Source organism: Bos grunniens, chromosome 28 (assembly GCF_055505025.1).
Source record: "Bos grunniens cultivar Pamir isolate PY7600 chromosome 28, Bosgru_T2T1.0, whole genome shotgun sequence".
NCBI lineage: Eukaryota > Metazoa > Chordata > Mammalia > Artiodactyla > Bovidae > Bos > Bos grunniens.
In genome coordinates, this window is record NC_141192.1 from 45,935,786 (window position 1) to 45,954,468 (window position 18,683).

Genomic DNA, 18,683 nt, shown 5'->3' on the forward strand with positions numbered 1-18,683 from the left:
TCAACTATACTTTCCTATACATGGAAGAATATGATTTTAGGATTTGAAAAATAGGGGTTTGCCTATAAGGACTTTGCCAGCTCTTCTAGTTCTACCAGGATTTATCAACTCAGCCAAATTCATTCTTTTTCATCTTTAAAGGATTTAGTACTATCTCTTAATGTGAACAGTCTTTAAAGAATCGCTGCCTCTTGGAGCATCATAGCTGAATAACAGTCTCTAGTATCAATGAAGATTTTTTTTTAATTTTATTTTATTTTTAAAACTTTACAATATTGTATTAGTTTTGCCAAATATCAAAATGAATCCACCACAGGTACACCCGCGTTTCCCATTCTGAACCCTCCTCCCTCCTCCCTCCCCTACCCTCCCTCTGGGTCGTCCCAGTGCACCAGCCCCAAGCATCCAGTACCGTGCATCGAACCTGGACTGGCGACTCGTTTCATACATGATATTATACATGTTTCAATGCTATTCTCTCAATGAAGATTTTAATTGCTTTTTAAATAAAGTCGCAAATGAAAACAAACCAAATACATCACAGAAAATGCCTTAATGGTTATTCTATCCTTATCTTTGCCTCATTAGAAGGAAGAATAAATATATACTTGATTCATCAGTCATTTGGAGAAGACAATGGCACCCCACTCCAGCACTCTTGCCTGGAAAATCCCATGGACGGAGGAGCCTGGTAGGCTGCAGTCCACGGGGTCGCAAAGAGTCGGACACGACTGAGTGACTTCCCTTTCACTTCTCACTTTCATGTATTGGAGAAGGAAATGGCAACCCACTCCAGCGTTCTTGGCTGGAGAATCCCAGGGACGGGGGAGCCTGGTGGGCTGCCATCTATGGGGTCACCCAGAGTCGGAAACGACTGAAGCAACTTAGCAGCAGCAGCAGCATCAATTATTCAAATCAATTCATGTATCCTGATACCATTTATTTCAGATGAGAAAGACAAGAAAACCAAGAAGATGTTGGAGAATAATTGTACCATGCCAATTGAGTTCCTACTTGTTGGATTCACAGATTATCTACCTCTCAGAGTTACACTATTCTTGGTATTTCTCATAGTCTATACACTAACTATGGTGGGAAATGTAGGTTTAATAATCCTAATTAATATCAATTCAAGCCTTCAAACCCCCATGTATTATTTTCTCAGCAACTTGTCTTTCTTAGACATTAGCTACTCAACAGCAATCACTCCTAAAATGCTGGTAAATTTCTTAGCATCCAAGAAAAGTATTTCCCTCTCTGGTTGTGTACTACAGATGTTTTTCTTTGGTTGTTTTGCTGATGCTGAATGCCTTATCTTGGCAGCAATGGCCTATGATCGCTATGCAGCCATCTGCAATCCACTGCTCTATTCTGCTCTTGTGTCTCGGAGAGTCTGTGTCTGCTGCATTGTGTTGGCATACTTCAGTGGGGGTGTGACTTCAATGGTCCATGTCTGCCTCACATTCAGGCTGCCATTTTGTGGCTCCAATATCGTCAACCATTTTTTCTGTGACATCCCGCCTCTCCTGGCTTTGTCTTGTACAGACACCTACATTAATGAGCTTCTGCTCTTTGCTTTGTGTGGCTTCATCCAGACCAGCACTTTTGTGGTCATATTTATCTCATACTTCTGTATCCTCCTCACTGTTTTGAGCATCAAGTCCTCAGGTGGAAGAAGCAAAACGTTCTCTACCTGTGCCTCTCATCTCTTGGCAATCACCTTATTCTATGGAACACTCCTGTTTATGTACTTGCGTCCCACTACCAGCTACTCCCCAGACACTGACAAAGTAGTTGCAGTGTTTTATACGGTTGTCTTTCCCATGTTTAATCCAATAATCTACAGCTTCAGAAACAAAGATGTAAAATATGCCCTCAGAAAGCTATTGGACAGAAACGGGACTTTCAAGTGAATAGGAATTGAAGTCATTTAAGAATATTTAAGGCATAGCCTATCCCTCCAATCTGATAATCAGCTGTACATCATCCTATATGTCAAATATTTTAAACATTTCCCCACCTTTCAGAAATAAAAAAATAACTTTTCATCCTCTATTCTGTGAAATGTTTTTATCATCTCTTACAAAAACAGATTTGTCAAAATTCTGCTCTGTGAAATGTTTCTGAATTAAAATAAATAATAGTTTCTCTTTGTACATTGATTTTTTATATTCTTTGTCATCTAATATTGAAGGTATTTGTTGACTTGTTTGTCAACCTATCCATATGAGAAAGTCCTTGGCAGCTGGGGATATGTATCTTGGTTGATTTTTCCAACACCTATGCAGCTTGGTGTAGGGCACGTCCTCACTATATATATTCAGTGAATAAATGGATGAATGGATAGGATGAATGAATGGATAGATGAGTGAGTAAATCCAGTTTTCTGTGTTTGGGAAAATAAGCCTAGATTCTGCACTTAAAGAACATTTACCATCAGAGAAACTTTACATTACTCATGATGGATAATGGGGATTACAGTGGCTCTCAGAAAATCAGATAGAAGCACATATAGTGATAGTCACATTTATATTAGGAGAGAGTGAAATTATAGCATGTATTTTCTCTTTCAGTTCAATTCAGTTGGTCAGTAGTGTCTGACTCTGTGACCCCATGAACTGCAGCACACCAGGCCTCCCTGTCCATCACCAACTCCTAGAGTCCACACAAACCCGTGCCATCCAGCCATCTCATCCTCTGTCATCCCCTTCTCCTCCCACCCACAATCCCTCCCAACATCAGGGTCTTTTCCAATGAGTCAACTCTTCTCATGAGGTGGCCAAAGCATTGGAGTTTCAGCTTCAGCATCAATCCTTCCAATGAACACCCAGGACTGATCTCCTTTAAGATGGACTGGTTGGGCTAGATTGATTACCATAATAGGCTCTTTCATTCACTGTGGATATCTGGGAAAACCAAACAAGTTTGTGAAGATCATAAAGACTATTAACTATATATATTACTAATTATTAACACATAAGTTACTGACTCTATCTTCAGGAAGAGGTCAACAATTGCTTCGATCACTGTATTCTGTAAATTGGCCATGTAAATCAATTGACGTATGAATCCTTCTTTCTCTGGGATCAGGTTTGATGATTAAATTATCAGACATTTTCTTTTAATCCTTGAGTCCTAATTTCCTTTTTATTTTATCTCAGCAGAGTTGAAGGAATACACTGTGTAGATAAGAATACATCATACTGTGCATTTGGTAGTAATTGTAGAGCTATAAATGGCTGTGTTTGTTACAGGATTACAACCCTGAAAATAAAGACAATAAAATATTACCAATGAAATGGGTTGTTTTGAAGTATAAATGAACTAATATATGTAATCTTCCCAGTATATGGATAATTTGAGAGTTAAATGATCGAATATGTAAAAATCTCCTAGAATATATGGAAAGCTCTTGTTGCCTGTTACAATGTAACAGCATACACTTGTTCATTATTTTACCATTATTATATGATTTTAAGATAGTGGCTGGGTTTGATTTCCTAGAAGAAACTATGAATTTTAACAATATCCATGAAGCATTCTGGAGATTCTGAGATGCTGGGAGAGGTTAAAAAAACAAAATTGGAACCTAAGATTCAACTCAGTGTCCCTTCATCCTGTTGAAATATTTGCCCTCAATGAAAACTTTATTGGAGTACAGAGTACAATGTCCTTCATTCGATCTTATTCTTAAATTGTTTCTGAAAAGTAGGGGTTATTGTTCATCATTCCTTTACTGTTTGTGTTTCCTCCTGCTGCAAAAAGTTAATGAGATTTTCATGGAATGAGCTGATTTCTTCTAATCATCTATCTGTTGTGTTCATGAACATAAGGTTGCATAAAGAAGCATGTCAGCTTCCTTAATAGGGACCTGTTAAATTTAAGACATTTTTCATTTACAAAAATAAATTAGACTAAAATAAGTAAACTACAATCTCCATGTAAACTATAAAATTGTATAAGTTTAATTAGCACAGTTTCTAAAAGCAGCATTATTGACAGTTTGGGCCAATACTCCTTTGTTGGTAGAAGAAGAGGAGGAGGAGAGGTTTACCCTCTACAGTTTAGGGTTTTAGCAGCCTACCTGGTCTCTACTCACTTGATACTAGTAGCATCCCCCCTATTTAGGTTAACCAAAAATGTATCCAAACCTTGCCAATGTCCCACTGGAGGCAAATTATACCTAGATGAGAACTAAAAATCTTTCTCAGCTGTATTTATCTGTCCATAACACAAGAGAAACCCATAATAACAAGGTCACTACCTGAACTTAAGTCAGAATAATAATTTGGTAAGAAAAACTCAGATATTATTTTATTTTGGTCTGAAGTATTTCCCTAGCTCATAATATTTGGGTTGATAATACACACACAGAAAATCATGACATAATTTTAATGAACATATAAAATTATATATATATATATATATACACACACACACACATAATGAAAAGCCACATTTCAGAATAAAGTAGAATATTTGCAATGATTATATTCAATTAGATTTACTTTTTTGCCTATCTATGGTCAGAGAATGAGAATACTTATATATTTCATTTCAGTCATAAGAAGGTAAATTTAAAATAATAAATTCAGGTTCCCCCTATAGAAAATATCTGCATTTTGATGACTATCTTCAGTTCAGGTCAGAATTAAAATCTATGTTCTAATTCTAATCTTGATTGCCCTTATACTGAGTCTTGGAGATTGGGTGCTAATTTGTTTTATGGCATGAGTTGAAAAATACCAATTTTTCTAGTGACATAAGGCAAAAAATTATATTTAAAGGACAAAGTAGATATCTTCAAAGGAATTTGTTGGCTTTCAGTCAATAAGTCAAGTCCAGCTCTTTAAGACTGAGGCACACCAGACTTCCCTATCTGTCACTGTCTCCCAGAGTTTGCTCAAACTCATGTCCATCAGGTTGGTGATGCTAACCAACCAACTCATTTGTCACCCCCTTTCCTTATTTTGTTCAATCTTTCCAAGCATCAGGGTCTTTCCCATGAGTTGGCTTTTCACATCAGGTGGCCAAATTATTGGAGTTTCATCTTCAACATCAGTCCTTCCAATGAATATTCAGGGCTGATTTCCTTTAGGATTGACCAGTTTGATCTCCTTGCAGTCCAGGGGACTCTCAAGAGCCTTCTCTAGCACCATGATTCCAAAGTATCAGTTATTTGGTGCTCAGTCTTCTTTATGGACTACTGTTACATCCGTACATGACTACTGAAAAAAACATAGTTTTGATTATACAGATTTTTGTAGACAAAGTGATGTCTCTGCTTTTTAATACACTGTCTAGATTTGTCATAGTTTTCCTTCAAAGCAGCAAGCATCTTTTAACTTCATGGCTACAGTCATCATCTGCAGTGATTTTGGAGACCAAGAAAATAAAATCACGTGTCACTGTATCCACTTTTTCTCCTTCTAATTGCCATGAAATGATGGGACTGGATACCATGATCTTAATTTTTTGCATTTTGAGTTTTAAACCAGCTTTTTTCAGTCTCCTCTTTTACCCTCATCAAGAGGTTTTTCAGTTCCTCTTTGTTTTCTGCCTTTAGAGTCATATCACCGGCATATCTCATAGGTTGTTGGTATTTTTCTCAGCAATCTTGACTCTAGCTTGTGATTTATCCAGTATAGTATTTCACATGATGTACTCTGAATATAAGTTAAATAAATAGGGCAACAATATACAGCCTTGACAGACTCTTTTCCCAATTTTGAACCAGAATATTGTTCCATATAAGGTCCTGTTGCTTCTTGACCTGCACATAGGTTTCTCAGGAGACAGGTAAGATGGACTGGTATTTGCATCTCTTGAAGAATTTTCCACAGTTTGTTGTGATCCACACAGTCAAAGGCGTTAGTGTATTCAAAGAAGTGGAAGTAGATGTTTTTCTGGAATTATCTTGCTTTTTCTATGATCCAATTAATGTTGGCAATTTGATCTCTGAACTTCTGCCTTTTCTAAACCCAGCATGTACATCTGAATGTTCTTGATTCACATCCTGCTAAAGCCTAGCTTGAAGAATTTTGAACATTACGTTGTTAGAATGTGAAGTGAGTGCAATTGTTGGGTAGTTTGTCATTCAAACAATTTATCTGTAACTAATTTTTTTTCTCAGAAGTAAGTAACATATATATATATATATATTTAAAAACATGAGGTAACATTTGCCACCTTGATAAGAATGGAGATTCATAAATAACACTGAGAATCCATATTTTGTTTTAGTGACTGCAAACATTGTTAAGCATGATAGAGAGTACATGTAGTCCTTTTAACTGAAAGATCACTATTAGTCCTAACTATATATGCTTATGCTTCATTGTATTTTTATAGAAAATTAGTCACTAGTGTGGTAAAAGCAAACAAACAAACCAACATGGTTTTATCATATCTTACATACATGCATGCTAAGTTACTTCAGTCATATCTTATTCTCTGAGACCCTATGGACTGCAGCCTACCAAGCTCTTCTATTCATGGGATTCTCCAGGCAAGAATACTAGAGTGTGTTGCCCTGCCCTTGTCCAGGGGATCTCTCCAACCCAGGGGCTGAACCCTTACATCTACCTATATTGGAAGGGCTTAAAACAAACTCAACATTCAGAAAACTAAGATCATGGGATCCGGTCCCATCACTTCACGGCAAATAGGTGGGGAAACAATGGAAACAGTTTGAGACTATTTTTGGGGGCACTGCAGATGATGACGGCAGCCATGAAGTTAAAAGACATTTACTTCTTGGAAGAAAAGCTATGATCAACCTAGACAGCATATTAAAAAGCAGAGACATTACTTTGCTAACAAAAGTCCATCTAGTCAAAGATATGGTTTTTCCAGTAGTCATGTATGGATGTGAGAGTAGGACTATAAAGAAAGCTGAGCACCAAAGAATTGATGCTTTTGAAACGTGGTGTTGGAGAAGACTCTTGAGAGTCCTTTGGACAGTTAGGAGATACAACCAGTCCATCATAATGGAAATCAGTCCTGGATATTCATTGGAAGGACTGATGCTGAAGCTGAAACTCCAATATGTTGGCTACCTGATGCAAAGAACTGACTGACTTGAAAAGACCCTGATGCTGGGAAAAATTGGAGGCAGGAGGAGAAGATGACGACAGAGGATGAGATGGTTGGATGGCATCTCCGACTCGATGGACATGAGTTTGAGTAAACTGCAAGAGTAGGTGATGGATAAGGAGACCTGGCATGCTGCAGTCCATGGGGTTGCAAAGAATCAGACATGACTGAGCGACTGAACTGAACTGATTATATTAATAAGTCAAAAAGAGAGCATACAATTGAATTAATTTCATGTGTGTGTATGTGTAATCTCTCAAAAAACTTTAATGTGAATTATTGTTAAAATTTTGGAGTCTGATATTGTGCACTGTTGTTTAGTCACTCAGTCATGTCTGACTCTTTGCAACCTCATAGACTACAGCCCATCAGGCTCCTCTGTCCTCGGGATTTCCCAGGCAGGAATACTGGAGTGGGTTGCCATTTCCTACTCCAGGGGATCTTCTTGACCCAGGGTTCAAGTCCATGTCTCTTGGATTGCAGGTGGATTATTTACCATTGAGTCACTGGGTCAATTTCATAATGAAACAATGAGGTAAGTTAAGTATGCTTGAATGGTTCCATTTTACAGGAAAGAGGACAACTTCAGCTGTTTCACCATTAGAATATTTGAACACTTATCTGAGTAGTGTCTATGTCATTGAAACACACATCTTTAGTTTCTGCAATGGCATTTAGATGCAATTGCACCTCTGTGTTACACTTTATCCCAAGATGTTTAAGATTTAGAGAACACATTTTTTAAATTGCTTTATCTAAAAAATAAATACATTTTACATAAAAAGTGAGAGCAGAGGCACCTACTGAAGAGCCATTTAGACGACTTGCAGTTTTGATTAGTTTCAGTCTCAAGAGAATAGAAAAGATGCTAATGATTCAGCCTGTGGACATCTGAGATTCACTTCTACACAAGGAGCTATTAATACTAACTGTGGCCCCAAAATAAAAATAAGCAAATATAATAAAGCTTTACTTTCAATAATAAGTCCTTTAAGATCATGAAAACTTGGTCTTTTCTAGATCTTCTGCTTACTCTGAGCTTAACTGTGAGTATTTTTAGGAAGTGGCAATAATTTTATTTAAAATTTTGACATTTCCTGTTACTTCACAATAAAAATCTGTTACCAGCTGTATGATTTCAGTATTTTTCTCAAACAGCCAGATAACAATATCCTAGTCTGTGTTTTATTTATCTTTTAAATGATTTCTTCTCATTTTTTGGAGAATGGGAACTATTTATTTAATACATATGTTCAATATTTTCATGTGTCTGTGTATGGTTATGGTATTTGATATGGGGCTTCCCAGGTAGTTCAAATGGTAAAGAATCTGCCCACAATGTAGGAGTCCTGGGTTCAATTCCTGGATTGGGAAGATCTCATGGAGAGGGCATGATAACCCACTCCAGTACTTGCCTGGAGAATTTCATGGACAGAGGAGCCTGGCAGGCTACAGTTCATCGACTCGCAGAGTCAGACACAACTGAAGATTAACATTTTAACATTTTCATTTTCACACATGGTAACTGAAAGCCATTTTCACAGTTGCAGTAAATTTGAGATATTCTATGGAAAGTAGAATATTATATCTCAGAATTTTAATTTACTTGGCTATAGTACTAGAAAAAGCATTTCTTCCTAGTCTTATTAGCAATAGTTTTATTAATAAGATTTTTTATTCTACATTTGTTTTATGGTTCTAATAATAATATTTAAAGAATTATTTTCTACTTTTATTGAGTTTATCATTGCATCCTGTCTGTAACAAAAGCTGGTGATGCACACAGACACTTGATCTCCAGAACACAGGAATGCTTTTGCCACAAGCTGCTGCTTCTTCCCACTCCAAATCCACTGTGCCTGGATAAAGTTGTCTACAAATAAATATGTATTGTTTTTTATTATTTTATTTTATTTGACCACATGGTGCTGCTTACAGGATCTTAGTTCCCTGACTAGGGATCCAACCTGGAGTCCTGGCAGTAAGACTGCCACTGGACCATGGAAATTCCCAATATGTCTTATTAAAATTAGACAGTATGATCTATGTAGTTTTGAGTCTTTCATTATGTCAAGGTGGTGGTTGTTGATAGTATTTATTTTTAAATTTTTATTAATGACTGCTATTTAAGTTTCTATGTGTGTGTGTGGGGAGTGATGTTTTATAAACAACTTTAATCATAAAATTATAGTTTATATTATTTTAAGCTATAAGTATATTTCTATACTGGCTTCTCCATGGCTCAATAGGTAAAGAGTTTGCCTGCAGTGCAGGAGACACATGAGATGAAGGTTCAACCTCTGAATCGGGAAGACTCCCTGGAGAAGGAAATACTGCAACCCTCACCAGTGTCCTTGCCTGAAAAATCCCAAGGACAGAGGACCCTGGTGGACTACAGTCCATGGGGTCACCAAAGAGTCAGATTCAACTGAGTGGCTAAACATGGAAATACATATTTTTATACTTATAAATTTGCATAGCTGTGAATGTATAAATAACAAATAGTTCATATAGCATGCAATCAATTCTATATGTACCTGTATACAATATACTGTAGCAACATGAACAAAATAAAAGTGAAATGCAATGTTTACACATAATACTGTACAATTTCAGTTGTAAATATTATAAAAACATAATTGTATTTGGGAAGCAAAGTTTCATGAGAGAACATAGTAAGATAGTTCAGTTTTGGTTTACAGCATGGTTATACCATCATTTTGAAATTGTTTTGACTGTTTTGATAGATACTTGGCTGGGATCACTTTTCTATTATCCTGATAAATGCTTTTAACTTTGTGATTTCTCTCACCATTATATTTTTTATTGTGACCTTGATCATTGTTGATTGTGTTTTTTCTAATGTCCGTTTGGAGTTACAAGTAAAAAGTAAACTACAGTGAAGGAATTTCATACTTTTTAAACAAATACTTTTCTCTGGGGAATCTTGACTTTTCAGGATACCTTTCTGAGATTTGGGAGAATTGCATTTAAGTATGTCTTTCAGTCACAAAAATGTTGTTTCCAGTAGTTCTTTTTCCTAAGGGAATACTTACCATTATTATTGTTCAAAAGCAGACTCTAATTTTATCAGATAAATGATACTGGTTGGTATCAGAAATCTCAAATTTAGTGACAGAATGACCCTGTGTTCTAGTTGTAATTCTAACAGCATGAGAGAAAATCATACTTTAGTGCTATGTAACACTTTTCCCTATCTAGTGTTTTCTATTATGGGTTCCATTGATAAAGCTGTTGTTAGAACTCTTGCTGTTTAACCTGTTGGATTCTCGCCTGGTTTTCCTGTGTCCTGGCATTGAGGCTTGTCTATCAGTATCATGCTTCAGGTCACTACTACATCCTCCAAGTGACATATGCTAATTAAACTGGCACAGAACTTCGTTTTTCCCTCCCTTTCTCCGAATAATGAAGGGAAATTTATACACACATGTTTGATTTGTTTCTTTATATTATTACAAGGAATATGCAACAGGTCAAAGGAAGAGTTATATTGGAACTCAAACCATCTTCTTACTGGTCAGAATTTTGACCCTTCTTAATCAATAGAAATTGATGAGGCTAGGCAAGAAATTCTGGCATGGCTTTATTGTGACCCTGATGCAGCGGGGTGGCGTGGAGTGAAAACCATTATAGGTTCCCTTGCTTGCTCCTCAAAGGGGGGCAAGCTGTTCCTTTTATGGGATGAGAGTAGAGGGGGCTCCCAAGAGTCAGGCTGGAGGGGTGATTTATATGGTTTCCCCCACCCTTTTGGTGGTATTAAATGCAGGGGGCATGCAAAGTACCCTGGTTTTGCTCTCAACAACATAATTTTGCTCCCAGCTCTTTAGAAGTGGCATTTGGGTTTTTGGTCTTATTTAATTTTTTGGGTGGAGAGGGATAGGGTTGGTCTTTTTGTATCTTGTTGTCCATAATCGGCCCCAACTGTGCATGTGCACAGTTATCTCTGAGTCCTTCACAGTTTCTTTGTATTTTGCAGCTCAAGGAGACATTTGTCCAGGTGCAAGCACTGTAACAAAGAGTCCCAGATCTCAGGTTCCAGTCTGTTTCAATCTTCATCCTAACACACCGGTGACATGATGTCCCCATTACACTAAAAAGCCTCAGGGTGGGGGAGAGGGGGGATTCCCATTAAAAAAGACATAAACATGCTTTGGGGTTTCCCATGTGGCACACTAGTGAAAGAATTCTCCTGCAAATGCAGGAGACACAAGACACAGGGGTTTGATCCCTGGGTCTGGAAGATCCCCTGGAGGAGGAAATGCAATCCTTTCCAGTATTCTTTATTGGGATAATTCCATAGACAGAGGAGCTTAGTGGTTATGGTCCATGAGGTCACAAACAGTTGGACAAGACTGATCACCTAGTACCAAATTATAATACACCAATTCTGTATTTTACAATCTAGATATTTTAACAGGAAAATAATATATAAATAAAATATAAATATAAAATATAAATAAAAAGTTATTTATATTTTCCAACAAATTATTTCTTCTTTTTCCTGGATATAGTAGACTTTGATTCCCAAATTAATTGATCTAAAATATAAACAGGATCAAGTTTATAATCTCAGTTTGTGAGTGATGAACCTCTGTACTAATAGAATGAAAATTTTGGTTTTGTTTAACAATACCTGAATTTTGCATCCCAAGATTATCCATATCCTGAGGTGCTTATTTGATTCATTTCTTTAATAACATGTAAACACCTTGAGAGTATGACGTTTTTCTTGTTAATCTCTAACAAATATAGCATTTCTTGGCAGAAAGTAGTAATATATATGTAGTAAGTGTGCATGCATGTGTGCTAAGTCTCTTCAGTCATGTCTGACCAGGCTCCTCTGTCCATCATAATTCTCCAGGCAAGAATACTGGAGTCGGTTGCCATGCCCTCCTTCAAGGGCTCTTCCCAGCCCAGTGATCAAACCCAGATCTTTAGTGTCCCCTGCAATAACTCAGGGTTCTTTACAGTGATGCTATGCCGAGAGTCACCATGGCAGATCCCACCTATAACAAAGGTCATGTGGAAGAGACCTGACAGGCAGAGGTGAATCAGGCCTCGAGGGACCCCCTGAATCTGCTTGAGCATCTACCCCAAAACCAGAATCTGTCTGTCTTACTGTTTTGTGCCTTTCACCAACTCTTCTGACATTAATAGGGGCTATCTCTGACCACCTTTCTCTGGAAAAAGTCAACTTAGGGCTTTAGTTAATAAGTCTCCTGGGCATGAAAGGAATATTTCTATTTTAACCCCTCTGTTGGAATTCAAGCTTGCCTGACAGGTTTATCCATACTCTTGCAATTAACACACACGTTTGTTCACAACTCCCCAACCTTGAAAGGCACAGGAAGCCAAGACACTCTAAAAGTCCTAATGAGCATAGGGTCCTTTAAGGGTGAAAAATTATTAGAATAGATAGTACTGGTAAAGGGCTTCATTATTGGGCCAATGCTTGCTGTCAAGTGCCCATAACCCTTTTCCATTGTGCACCTGGGAGTGCATTAGTTAACATAGTTGGAATGTAAAAAAAAAAAAAAAAAAAACAAGTAGCAGCCTTGGAATTAACCACATCAAACCTTTGAGCTAGTTGGTTCTTTCTTTGTTGTGACCCACTGCACCTTTGCTCCATGAGAATGTAACTCTGTTTAGTACTTTCTGAGGCTGGGAGACATAAAGAAGAAACACTTTAAGGGAAAATAAGTTTTCTGGTTGAACAGCCTTTATCAAAAAAGGGTCATAAAATGTCCACAGGCCTCCAAGGCCAGAATAATGTACACAGCATTGTTTATGGGAAAGGTATGCAGAAAAAATCCTGGTTTTGATAAAGACAAAACAGATGTAATGTTTGGTCTGACTCTGTATGACTTTGCATCTTTCATTTCCCTCTATGTACAAGTCAAGGTATAAAAGTTCCTTTTGAAAATAAAGTTATGGGCCTTGCTCACTGAAGCTTGGTCTCCCTGTGTCATTCTTATTTTTCCTTTTCTCTCCTTTTCTCTCTCTGTTCTTCTTTCAGGATGACTCCTTGGAACACAGGAGCTTTATTGGCTTTCTGTGTTAATCAAGGAAGATCAAGCCTCTGATTTCTCCATTTTGCCATCCTTATCGCCTAAGCCATCATCCTAAGGGTATCCCTGGATCCTGCTGGGGCTGGACCCCAGCAGTGCTCCTTGGCAAGGCCTCATGTAATAAATTGTATATATTAAATATATGAAAGTGAAGTGAGTGAGTGAAGTCGCTCAGTTGTGTCCGACTCTTTGCAACCCCGTGGACTGTAGCCTACCAGGCTTCTCCATCCATGGGCTTCTCCAGGCAAGAATACTGGAGTGGGTTACCATTTCTTTCTCCAGGTGATCTTCCCAACCCAGGGATCGAACCCGGGTCTCCTGCATTGCAGGCAGACGCTTTAACCTCTGAGTCACCAGGGAAGCCCATGAAAGTATATACAAATGCTTAATTTATTGATATTGAATCATAAATATTGTTGAGTTAATATTATATCATGCCAAAAAAGTGAGTATAATTGAGTGACAGCCTACATTTTTTAAAAGCAAAACATATCTTGCCGGGGACCAGCCCCGGCTGATCCAGGGCATTCGAAGTGGGGACGGCATCAGCAACCTATTTATTTAAATATTTTATCAAAGATATAAAGAGTAATAGGATGAGGATAGCTCAGTAGGAAAATTTAGTGGAGAAAAGAGGTTGAGTAGCTTGGATTACGCGGGAGACCAATAAAACTTCAAGACAAGAAGTTTGCACCACTTACATAGGCCGCAGGCATCCTTCCATTCTCCCGAAGGAGAGGAGACACTGAGGCCTCCCTGGTCAGATCTTAGAAGCCCAGGCATAATTAGCAAGCATGGCGGGTTCCACGCTCCAGATGGAGACTCAGCCAGAATTTGAGAGAGAGAGCGACATGGGGAGACCAAGTTTCAGTGAACAAGGCCCACACTTTATTTTCCAAAGTAGTTTTTATACCTTAAATTGTGCATAGAGGATAATGGGGGAAGGGGTAGAGTCATGCAAGGACAGCAGTTCCTGGTCCTAATCGAAGCCAGGCTTTCAAACTTATCATATGCAAAAGTTCAGGTGATTTACATCATCTTCTGGCCAGGAGGCCTGTTAACATTTTAAGAAACTTATCTTTCTCTAAAGGTGATTATTCCAAAGTCAGGCACCAGCCTCCAAAAAAGCATTGGACAAAGCTGCATTCCTATAGTGCAAAGGTGAGGTGGGCTCAATCAAGAAAAGAATTAACTCAAGGGTCCAAGGTTATAAACATTGAGGCTACTACTTACATTTCTATACACCCATTATATCAATCAATACACTGCCAAAGACACGGTAGGTAAGGAGTATGGAGACTTAGCAGCAAACATTGGCCCAATAAGTGAAAAAACCTTTCACCAATACAATTTCTAATCAGTCTTTTAACTACTCAAAGGAATCTGTGTTTAGACAGTTTAGAACATCTCCTGCCTCTCACAGTTGGGAGGCTCTGAACAATCACATGTGGCCGGAAAACCTATTCAGGCAAGCTAGAGGATTTCCAAAGGAGTTTGTAGGTTGAAACACTGTCACACCTAGGAATTATTAACTGGAGCTGTAAGCTAACTCTTTTTTCAGAGAGAAGTAGTGGGGGACAGCCCCCCATAAAGTCAGAGGTGTAGGTGAAAGCACAAAGCAGAAAGTAGGCAGACTCTGGTTTTTGGGGTAGATGCTCGAGAACTTCCAGGGGGACTCCTGAGGCTTGATCCCGCCTTTGCGTATGCCAAGCCTCCTTCCTCATGACCTTTGTCATGGGCGGAGTTCCTCACGCTGGCTCCCGGCAGTGATAGAATTCCAGTTGAGCTAGTCCAGATCCTGAAAGATGATGCTGTGTAAAGTGCTGCACTCAATATGCAATATGCAATATGCACTCAATATGCAATATGCCGGCTCCCGGCAATATCTGACCAATATAATTTTGGTACTTCACACTCACACCTTGCCTCATCACATGACGTTTTTTGGGTTTGTTATTTTAATGCTAATAAAAACAAAACAAACAAAAATCCTCATGGATGAGAAAGTAATAGTTTTGACACTTCACACTCACACCTTACCTTCTTACATGAAGTTTTTGGGTTTGTTGTTTTCATGTTGATTAAAAAAAAATGATGGGAAGGCAAATACAAAAGTGTGATATAAAAATTATCAAGTTAAATTACACTTCTAGTTTTTTATGGGCTTTAATACTAAATAGTAAATGAAAATATGTCTCTATCACTTCCTCCTGTTTCAACTATCATGGAAGGCACAGCCCTTGTTTGTCCAAGTTGGGAATCTTAGCATTACGAAAGGAGTTGAATATTGTGTAAGAGTGTCAAAAGTTAACTGGGTATTAAAAAATAGGAATAGGTTAGCCACAGGTAAGGAAATAATTTTTATTACAAAGTTTGTAACCCTCGTAAGCAGAGAACTTGTATGTGCCGTTGACCAAGTCAGGTGGTTGATATAAGCCATATATGGGTTATAATGTCAATTCTTCCAATTAGTAGTTTCATTGTCTAAGATAGTTTCCTTATTGTAATGTTGACTATGTGGAAGGAAGGAATAAAATAATCTCTAGTTTCAAAAATGTGAGTCATTATAAATGTATTGTCTAGCAAACACAAGGTCTGGTGCTGGAGGTAATTTATTTTTTCATCTAATTACAGGCTAAACCTAGATGTTTCCTGTTATTATGGACACCAGATCATGGAGAAATCATATATCTATCTATCTGTGTGTGTGTGTGTGTGTGTGTGTGTGTGTGTGTGTCTGAGTGATACCATCTTATTCTGCAGCTAAAGAGCTATGCAAACCTGGAGGCATGGCAGATTGGAATCACACAGGTGTGAAGGAATTCCTTCTGGTAGGTATAACTGAAAATTATAAATTGCAGGTCCCTCTCTTTCTGCTTTTTTTTTCCCTTCTTTATTCTATCACTTTGATAGGCAACTGGGGGATGATCATATTGATCTGACTAAATGCCAAGCTTCATACTCCAATGTACTTCTTCCTTGGCAACCTCTCTTTTTGTGATATCTGCTACTCTATACCGGGGTCCAGCCCCAGCAGGATCCAGGGGTATCCTCAGGATGTCGGCTTAGGCAATAAGGATATCAAAGCAGAGAGCAGGGCTTGATCTTCCTTGGTTTACACAGAAAGCCAATAAAGCTCCTATGTTCCAAGGAGTCATTCTGAAAGAAGAACAGAGAGAGAAAAGGAGGGAAAAGGAAAAACAAGAATGACATGGGAAGACCAAGCTTCGCTGAGCAAGGCCCATAACTTTATTTTCAAAAGGAACTTTTATACCTTGACTTGTACATAGAGGGAAATGAAAGATGCAAAGTCATACGGAGTCAGCCCAAACACTACAACTGTTTTGTCTTTATCAAAACCAGGATTTTTTCTGCATACCTTTCCCATAAACAATGTTGTGTACAATATCTTCTGGCTTTGGAGGCCTGTAGACATATTATGACTCTTTTTTGATAAAGGTTGATCAGCCAGAAAACTTGTTTTCCCTTAAAGTGTTTTTTCTTTATTTCTCTCAGCCTCAGAAAGTACTAAACAGAGTTACATTCTCATGGAGCAAAGGTGCAGTGGGTCAAAACAAAGAAAGAACCAATTAGCTCAAAGGTTTGATGTGGTTAATTCCAAGGCTGCTACTTGTTTTTCATACATTCCAACTATATTAACCAATGCACTCCCAGGTGCACAATGGATAAGGGATATGGGCACTTGGCAGAAAGCATTGGCCCAATAATGAAGCCCTTTACCAGTACTATCTATTCTAATAATTTTTCACCCTTAAAGGACCCTGTGCTCATTAGGACTTTTAGAATGTTTTGGCTTCCCGTGCCTTTCCAGGTTGGGGAGTTGTGAACAATCATGTGTGTTAATTGCAAGAGTATGGATAAACCTGTCAGGCAAGCTTGAATTCCAACAGAGGGGTTAAAATAGAAATATTCCTTTCATGCCCAGGAGACTTATTAATTAAAAACCTAAGTTGACTTTTTCCAGGGAAAGGTGGTTGGGGATAGCCCCCTGTTAATGTCAGAAGAGTTGGTGAATGGCACGAAATAGTAAGACAAACAGATTCTGGTTTTGGGGTAGATGCTCGAGCAGATTCAGAAGGTCCCTCGAGGCCTGATCCACCTTTGCCTGTCAGGTCTCTTCCACATGAACTTTGTCATGGGTGGGATCTCCCGTGGTGGCTCCTGGCAACTCTACTGTCTTTTCCCGTAAAATGCTGGTCAATTTCCTTTAAAAGCATAAGTCCAGCACCTTTTCTGGATGTGTTCTACGGAGTTTCTTTTTTGCATTATATGTAACTACAGAAGGCATTCTCCTGTCTATGATGCCTTATGACTGCTATGTCACAACAGCCGAGCCCCTGTTATATACAGTTATTATGACCCAACAGGTTTGTATTCAGATGGTTCTTTTATCTTACTTGGGAGGACTCTTTAACTCCCTGACACACACAATATGTTTGCTAAAACTAGACTTCTGTAGTCCTAACATTGTGAGTCATTATTTCTGTGACATTCCCCCTCTTTTGAATCTCTTTTGTTCAGATGCTCATAACAATGAAATGCTGCTTTTGATATTCTCTGGGGTCATTGCAATGTTCACTTTTATTATCATCATGATCTCTTATATTCACATCATCATTGCTATCCAGAGAATCAGCTCAGCTGAGGGAAGGCACAAAGCCTTCTCCACTTGTGCCTCCCATCTGACTGCTGTGACCTTATTTTATGGGTCTGTGACCTTCAGCTACAACCAGTCAAGCTCTCAGTATTCCTTGGAACAGGAGAAGGTCTCTGCTATGTTTTATACATTGGTGATCCCCATGCTAAACCCACTGATTTATAGTCTGAGGAATAAGAATGTAAAAGATGCAGCAAAATGGTCAATATGGCAGAAGAGAACCTCCACTTGATAAAGTTTTGTCCGTGGATTTTCCAATCTAATATTAATCTGAAAAAAATATTTTTAAACACTGTGTAACAAATACAATAACAAACACAACTGTAATCAAGACTCATGCAATTTGAGACATAAGTGTTGAGTTTGACAAGGAGACTAAAAATCACTCTATTTCACCATTCATTGTTTTGCAACTTAATGGCTTCATTCTTGAAAACCTGATATATTTTTTTCTAACAAACTATATAATAAACTCTGAAAGAACTCACCATGAATTTAGAAGAAACTGTCATTGACTCAAATTAATAGAAAACTCCAACAACGGGTGCTTGTCAAATGCACTGCTATTGCAGACAACAATTGAAATGTTTCATTGGCATGGTTTTCTTTGATATTACCATTGCTTTTTGTTCGAAAAATGCCATCACTCAAGTTTCACTATATCTTCAATTTTATGCTTACATTCATATCTTATAATATCTTAGAAACATAGCTTAGAAAAATGGCTAAGGAAATGCTCATTAGTTATAATTTGCTCATTCAACACATTTTTACTGAGTACTTTTTATTGTTCAAGTTACTCTGTTTGGTCCAAAACTAAA

The 18,683-nt window shown here is 38.0% G+C and overlaps 1 protein-coding gene and 1 pseudogene across 1 annotated transcript; both read left to right on the forward strand.

The window, feature by feature from the left end:
* Positions 1-974: 974 nt before the first annotated feature.
* Positions 975-1,913, forward strand: LOC147343309 (olfactory receptor 5AS1). The gene has a single exon (XM_086381687.1). It carries the CDS (start codon positions 975-977, stop codon positions 1,911-1,913), a length of 939 nt encoding a protein of 312 aa, XP_086237813.1.
* A 14,060-nt stretch (positions 1,914-15,973) lies between these two features.
* On the forward strand, positions 15,974-18,094 carry LOC147343310 (olfactory receptor 5J3-like; annotated as a pseudogene).
* The last annotated feature ends 589 nt before the right edge of the window (positions 18,095-18,683 follow it).

Excerpts from the sequence above, each read along its gene's own strand:
- LOC147343309 (XM_086381687.1), top strand. The coding sequence starts at position 975 with ATGTTGGAGAATAATTGTACCATGCCAATTGAGTTCCTACTTGTTGGA.